This window comes from Montipora capricornis, chromosome 11 (genome assembly GCF_036669925.1).
Source record: "Montipora capricornis isolate CH-2021 chromosome 11, ASM3666992v2, whole genome shotgun sequence".
NCBI classification, from domain to species: domain Eukaryota; kingdom Metazoa; phylum Cnidaria; class Anthozoa; order Scleractinia; family Acroporidae; genus Montipora; species Montipora capricornis.
This window is the reverse complement of record NC_090893.1, coordinates 31,957,573-31,965,072: the sequence shown is the minus strand read 5'-3', so window position 1 is coordinate 31,965,072 and position 7,500 is coordinate 31,957,573. Positions and strand designations below refer to the sequence as shown.

Sequence of the window (7,500 nt, the reverse complement as noted above, 5' to 3'; positions counted from 1 at the left end):
ATTATCCTCAATACAATCAGTTTCTTCACTCAAACAAGCTGCCAACTTCACTTTTTATTGAAACACGTGGAGACTTAATGCACGCTGGAAACGTCAGTGCAATACACTCACCCTTGCAAATGAGACATGTAAGAAAGTATATCATGTGAATCTCCAAGACGACAATGACTAACATCAAGTTCTGTGACGAACACAAACAGCTGCAAACTCTCCAAGTAATTGCTTGCTAGGATGTGTCTTGAAGTTAGGGAAAGATGAGACAACACCAAGTCTCCATAAGCTTCAGAGAATAACTTCAAATTCCTAGGATTGGAGTAAAAGCCATTGTTCTCGTGTACTTTATGAAATAGCTGCTCTCCTATGATACCAGGAAATCCCTCTAAAGACTCGACCATCGACACATTTTTAGCCACATAATCCATGCAAATGAGGAAAAGTGAGTTTGGGTTGAAAGTCTTACTATCATTGCTCATAGAGCATTTTGCTCCTGTAGAAGAAAAACAACAGGTTTGTTAAACCTTACACCGGCATCTCTAAAACGTACTTGGTGACCAACATTAATTTTTTTATTGCTGAAAAGTGATTAGCAGGCTAAGATTAAACTTTCTGCAAAGTTTAAAAAATTCTCTAGAGCAGATTCAGAGCCACCTTAAAATTTTCTTGTTGTAAAGGTGGTTGTGAATCATACATGTATTCTCTACTCTGCTTCAAGAGGTTTTCTCTGGGTACTCCAGTTTTCCCCTCTCCTCAAAGACCAACCTGCGATTTGATCTTAGTTATTTGGGGAGCATGGTTGTTGCATTGGTGTCACTGAGAGCACCTACCTTCCACCAGTGTGGCCCAGGTTTGATTCCTGGATCCGACCCCATAAGTGGGTTCAGTTTGTGTTGGTTCTCTACTCTACATCTAGGGTGTTTTTCTGGCTTCTCCAGTTTTCTTCCCTCAGCAAAAGCCAGCATACAGCTGATTCAAGCTGGATGTTAGCTGTGCTCCAAGGTCATACATGTACATGGGCTGTATAGTGGCAGCCAGAGGCACCATAGTATGCTTTTGGTTCACTCTTGTTGACCTGCGTCGCTGCTGTACTTGTGACGGCGATTACAGAGACAGTTATTATTATTATTATTATTATTATTATTATTATTATTATTATTATTATTATTATTACTCCTGTGCTAAATACAGTTGACACTCACATAATATATGAAATTCATTTACTATCATTATCATTATTATTATTATATTTTGAGTTTCTCCCTCTGTTCCCCAACTGAAATTGTGTCTTTGGAGGAATCCCTTTTTACCTGGAAGCACTAGTTGTAAATGCCCAAAGACACAAGTAACCCAACTTATTCTCATAAATGTGCCAACCAGACACTGAAACTTAAAAGGAAACAAAGACTTTTGTTTCAGACGTTGGTACATATCAGTAATTTAAAAAAAAGTACACAGAAATCTTTTGTCTGGTCTGACTTTTGTCGGTTCTGTGGTAGTTTAACGTAATGTTTGACTTCAACATTTATATTTAATTGTGTTCACCGTACAAAAGGCTGGAGCGCTTGACAACAAGTGACAGCAAGCCCTAGTGGCTTAGCTTTACCTTTGAATAAACTTTTCTTGAAACCAGAGAGATCATTTTTCTCTTTTAACCCGTAACCTGGAGGCGAAGACACCCGGCCATACTTGTTTCGTGTATACACTACGCCGACGTCATTCCAGTTGTCAAAGGAGTCCCTCGCAAAGCTATCGAACGGCATGGATTTAAAATTGAGTAGAAAAGCTTTGGAAGACGTTCTTCACAGTGGACAGAAGATGTGAAAAAATGAACGTTTACATTTCCCGCCATGCTTCGCATAAGGCTAAGGCTGGGGAGGGCTGCGTAAAATGCTGGGGGTGCTCAGTCTCGCGGGCTCAGAAAACTTGCTCGCAGGCTAGGTTTTACTTATGAATGAAGGGGTAGTTTCTAAAGAAACTGTGGTGCTGCGTCGGTGGGGAAGTAGTATACAAAAATTTGGTTTTATCAACGGAGTTGATAATGTAAATTGGCCACCGTACAGAGATTCTAAAAGCTGACGTTTCGAGCGTTAGCGAATCGCTCTGACGAAGGGCTAACGCTCGAAACGTCAGCTTTTAGAATCTCTGTACGGTGGCCAATTTACATTATCAACTCCGTTGATAAAACCAAATTTAGGTTTTACTTAGGCCAGTGGCTAATTAAAAACTTATCGTGTGCAGATTTCAAAAATATATGATACCATTTTTCTCAGAGAAGCTTTATAAGGGTGTGAATGTTGCAATTTTAGCATAAATAGTAATACAGGGCCCTGTTGTTCAAGAGCCGATTAACGCTAACCCCAGATTAAAAATTACCCAAGGAGTTTATTTCCCTACTCCTTAATGTTGTTCAACACTGATATTCATTACAGTCCGGGCCATAACCATTTCTGGATATCGGTTTCGAGCTTTGTGATTGGCTGAGATCAAAACCAAAACAAAGTAAATTTGGCCGAGAGGTACTGGAAACAAGAAGGAGCTTTTATGCGGCAGTAAACAATTCTGTTGGCCTGCATGTAGATCTGAAATTCACAGCAACATAATGCAAGCTTAAAGGTGCGATAAATAACTGGACTTTAACTTTAAAATGCCCGGCCACAACGTATGGTTAAAATATGCGGTTTACACGACACTTCGATAGATCTGAACAAAGGGAATCGTGGCCTAGTAGTTTGCACACTAACAGACTTTCAAAGTTCCGTGCATTCGAGCAAAAACCTCGTGCACTCGACTGGAATTTTGACAATTGGAAGCAAATTTATTCTAGTGTTTGAAAAGATTTTTTTTAGGAATCCAAAAAATGTTACATACCTGAAAACGTCAAGGAAAGAGAGGTTATTCCTCAATCGAGACCTTCGCAACTATGGGGCGCCGTTTGTAAAAAAAATATGTCGAACAAATTTGTGACATCTTTTCCTTGTTACTGGGTTGCTTATGGCAAAGCCAGTCGAGGTCTGCGTTTAGTTTGTTTGTTTTCTTTTTACTGGGTTGCCTATGGCAAACCAGTCGAGGTCTGCGTTGATTTCGTCGTTTTTTTATTTTTTTCCGTGTCGGTAAAAGTCTTGCCTGTCACTCCCCTGCTAAGTGGTGGCTTTGTGCATAGAGCCTTCTGCGCGTATTTTCTTAGGATCGAGAGGGTAGTGGGAAATGCGTAGATTTCTCTGGTGGACACAGTAGAACGATTAACTCAGCCGGCAATGGCGTCGAAAGTCATGTAACGCGAATGGCGTTTTAGTGGATCTTTGAACAAAATATACCCTTGTGAAGCTCATGAATGGCAGGTCATTTGGATATACAGGCGGTGGAATCTTAAAAGCGACGAGTAATGGACTTCGACAACAATCTATCGCCCGTCGAGCCGAAATCAAAGTGAGCTGTATTTACCTGAAGTAAATGGTACATGGTACAGTGTGTTCCCCAGTTTCTAGCCTGTTCCAGGCTCTCAGATAGTCGAGAAAACGAAAAGAACTGCGTGTGAAAAGCGAGTGGGGGCTTGGGTCGAGGCGAGGCGGGAGAGCCTGTAAGCATCTCTTTAAATTCTTCATTCTGGTATACCAGCTCCTGGTATACCCTCTGATTGGTCAATTTTGACAGTTTACATCAACACTTTCGTCATCATTTTGATTCACGCGCAGAGCACGAAAGAAAGAGGTCAACTCTGTCGCCGAGTGTCTTAAAGTATTCCCAAACGTATAAGCCCTCAGATTCGAGCAAAAGTTGTGTCTGCTCAACTTTAATAAGTCGAAAAAACGATCCGTTTGCAATGCTTCCAACTGGTTTTGGTAAAAGAATAAATTTACAGTTACTGCCGCGCGTTGCGAAAGCGCTTCAATGTTGTGATACGACATCTCTCCACACCGCTTACAATATAGCATCACCGGGTACGATATATAGTTCGCATTTGACACAACTATTATGTCCCCTGCACGCCACAATTGTTAGCATTCAACGGCGCTCTCTGAAACTCTGACGAACGATATTTTTTGTTATTCTTTCTTATGCAAATACTTGGCTGCGTATTCGAATTCACCAGCTAGGGTCAATTAAATTTCTGCCTTCATCGCCTTCGAAAAAATGAGAGCAAAAAAAAAAACAAAAAAAATTTGCAGAAAACAGGCTTGTATTTCTGTTGTATGTCTTAAAGCTTTAAAAGATCAAGCGATTTTCAGGAAGCGAAGGTGATGGCTACGTGTCTGTATACTGCAAATGCAATTGAAGCCATCCACATGAAATATCAATCTTTCACATTCATTATCGGTTGTCCTGATCCATCAGAGCTGAAGTTTATTGATGAGACCATCTTATCATCTAGGCCAGAAACTTCAATGGTCGGGTTTCTGTTTTCCTTGGAAAAGTCAACAGAGCGTCGGGAACTCGCAGCTTTCGAACTGGTCGTGTCCTTTGGTCGAATTTGCTAAATCTCCCGTCGGTGATTTCCTTGACACTCGTTTCCCGGTTGCTTTGACAATGCCTTCGTTCGCTTGTAAAGTTATTTTCCTAAAAGTGCCTTAAATTCTGGCTAACGTACTCGCACAAGCGAGAATTAACGCATCACCTTTGAACAACAATAAAAGAATCGCTCTTGAACTCGCGTGGGACCACACAATGCCCCTTTTTCAACACTTTGACATTGACAGTTTGACATGCGAAAGGTTATTTGTAAAGTGGGCGGAATGAAGAATTTAAAGAGATGCTTACAGGCTTCCCGCCTCGCCTCGACCCAAGCCCCCACTCGCTTTTCACACGCAGTTCTTTTCGTTTTCTCGACTATCTGAGAGCCTGGAACAGGCTACCCAGTTTCCGGCCAAAAAAAGGTAAACTCGGTTATTTTCGATGGGATTTTAACTCTTCGTCCACCGAAGCGATCCGTCGAAAAAAACAAACATCTCCGCTATCAACTGATGGTTTAGGCGGGCTTTTTGGTTAAAAAACGAGCGAACAAGAAGGGATTTTGTTCAGGTGAGTAAAATCTTACCGGCTAATTTTTGGCCTTTTCACTGCACAGCGCAGCTACCGTACGTAAATAAATAACTCGTTTAATAGGAAATAGTTCACGGAGCTTGATAATTTTTTGACAGAATTTACGTTGAAGATGGAAGTAATTAAGGGACCTGTCATCATAAGCTAGAACTTAGCTGTTTGCGAACGTCAGAAGTCTAAATCCTAGCTAAGATTTTCGCATACTACGCCAGTTTCCGACCACTGATCTGCACTCACAGATAGATTGTTTAAAACTTATTTGAATTAATGAAATTTTATAACTTACTACTCGAGAAATTAATGAAATGTACATAGCTTAAGCAAGCATGGCGTAATGAGGTACATATTAACTCAGATGTGCTGTGTTAATTGCCCGTGCCTCTTCCCAGAGAATATCGCGCGGGCTTTGTCAAGGTTATACCCTACCCATAGTTAGCAGCTATCTATGCCCTACCATACACGCCTAAGTAACCATTTTGCTCTAATCCCATAAAGTACAGTCGCTAAGCCACATCGAGATAGCCTTGGAAGTCCGTTTAGTCGAGCGGATTGAATGAAATTTCTGCTTTCTATTGATGGCCGGAAACTGGACTCGCTGGCCGGAAACTGGGCAACTTACTAGTTTTGCAAAAATGGCATAATTTCTTTAGTACTTGAGGTGGGCAGCCGATCTCCGTATATTTTAAAGGTAAGTAAATGAACTGTCTCTTGTAGAAAAATGAGAAAGTTTCCGTGCATAAACAAGAAGTTAGGGCGATTACAAACTAAAGTGGCCGGAAACTGGGGATGGGTAGGGAAATTACATTTGAATGGTTGTAAAGTAGGTGTATTTCCACTGGGGACTAGAGCAGACAAACACACGTAATTCCCCCACCCCTCTGTTCCTAAAAGATTCTGAGTCATCAAGGAACTGTTAGGGAGATTACCACAATATACAGTTCTTGCCATTTGTGTGTGCCACATGAACTATATAAGGAACGAAACAAACAAGACAGGAATAAGCGACCAAAAAAAAATTTTTGCACGTGTGAAAATACTCATTACCATTCCTCTTCGTTTGTTTTCAGTCCCAGACCTCCTAGGTAAGAATTCCCCGATATTTCCCCCTGTATGTTCCCAGAGGGGTAGGGCAGAGGAACGAAAATCTTGTAATTTCCCTACCCCCTAGAGGCGTAATTATGGCGTAATCTCGCGTAATTGCCCTAGTAATTTCCCCATATGTCCCCACTATCCCCGGGGGTCGGGGGTGGGGGAAACAAATGACTAGTGCAAAAATCTCCCAAAATGTTTGTCGCTGATCGTAACTTTTTATATTCTATATTCACGGTTCAAAATTAATGTTGTTTTCATGTCGTAAATATGTTATTCTCGATCGACCGTCCTGGAAACTTCCTTCTGCTCTTTCTAAAAACTGTGTATCAATAGTTATTTACGTTTGCATCAATATTTGTTTTGCATAAAGCAAGCTAACAAAATCTGTACCTTGCTGAGTTCGCATTTGTTAGCGTTAATAGTATTTTCGGTCCGATGCTTCTGTTTTATGAGGGGTATATTGTTTTGGTCTCCCTTCCAAACACTAACCCCGCCGAACAGGGCTTGGCTTCAGTGAAATTTAGTATTACAAAGCTGTCAGATGCTCAGCGGGCACGCTTAAACTTGTGGTGAAAAGAAGTTAATCAACATGTCAGCCCAGAAGCCAATGTTTCTCACTTCCCATTTATTTTCTTCAATCTTTCTGGGTTCAGTACTTTGCTAGTAACCACGTGTCTTCTCAGACTATTTACCCAAGACTTCTACCATGGCACTACAATGATGGAAAATACCAAAACAATATCGTGCACTGTTAGAGCTACATATTACGCAAGGACAGATCTGTTTCGTCGTACGAACGTGAGAGGACCTGTGAGCCAAAGGGCCTCTTCTGGTATGACTTCTTAATGACCTTGAAAAAAATTGTTTGGAACGGTGCACGTACCACAGGCAACCCAGTGTACCCTCACGGAGGGTCTAGTTTGTTTCTTTTTTTCCCTGTCGGTAAAAGTCTTGCCTGTCACTCCCCGGGTAAGTGGTGTCTTTGTGCATAGAGCCTTCTGCGCGTATTTTCTTAGGATCGAGAGGGTAGTGGAACTGCGTAGATTTCTCTGGTGGACACAGTAGAATCATTAACTTAGCCTGCAATGGCGTCGAAAGTCATGTAACGCGAATGGCGTTTGAGTGGATCCTTAAACTAAATATACCCTTATGGAGCTCAATAATGGAAAATCAGCAGGAAGGGTTCACAGGCCTGTTGGAAGCGTGCTTGAGTTTCAACAAAATGAGCCCCAAAATCAGTGAAAACTTGTGACGCAGATGAATAATAAAGTAGCTGCTATTTCCAAAATGATGGAATTACCTGGTGATAAATAACGTCGTACGCGTCTTGGAGAGTAAATTTTTACTTTGCATAAACAAGAGTTGGGCGATTGT

General features: G+C 41.3%; 1 protein-coding gene across 6 annotated transcripts in view; it reads right to left on the bottom strand.

Annotated features, from left to right (window-relative positions):
• Window positions 1-1,861, bottom strand: part of LOC138022806 (leucine-rich repeat-containing protein 42-like) — a 34,220-nt gene extending 32,359 nt beyond the window's left edge. For 3 of the 6 annotated variants that reach the window (XR_011126646.1, XM_068869762.1, XM_068869764.1), the window contains exons 1-2: window positions 1,601-1,852; window positions 112-487 (exon numbers count right to left, since the gene is read on the bottom strand). Coding sequence is in view for 4 of the 6 variants with exons in the window: in XM_068869762.1 (XP_068725863.1) it covers window positions 112-487; window positions 1,601-1,757 (533 nt within the window). In the remaining 2 variants the exon portion in view is untranslated. Of the gene's footprint in view, window positions 1-111; window positions 488-824; window positions 1,081-1,600 lie in introns of those variants that run through there. The other 3 variants (XR_011126647.1, XM_068869763.1, XM_068869765.1) reach the window with 3 other exon arrangements.
• Window positions 1,862-7,500: the final 5,639 nt, after the last annotated feature.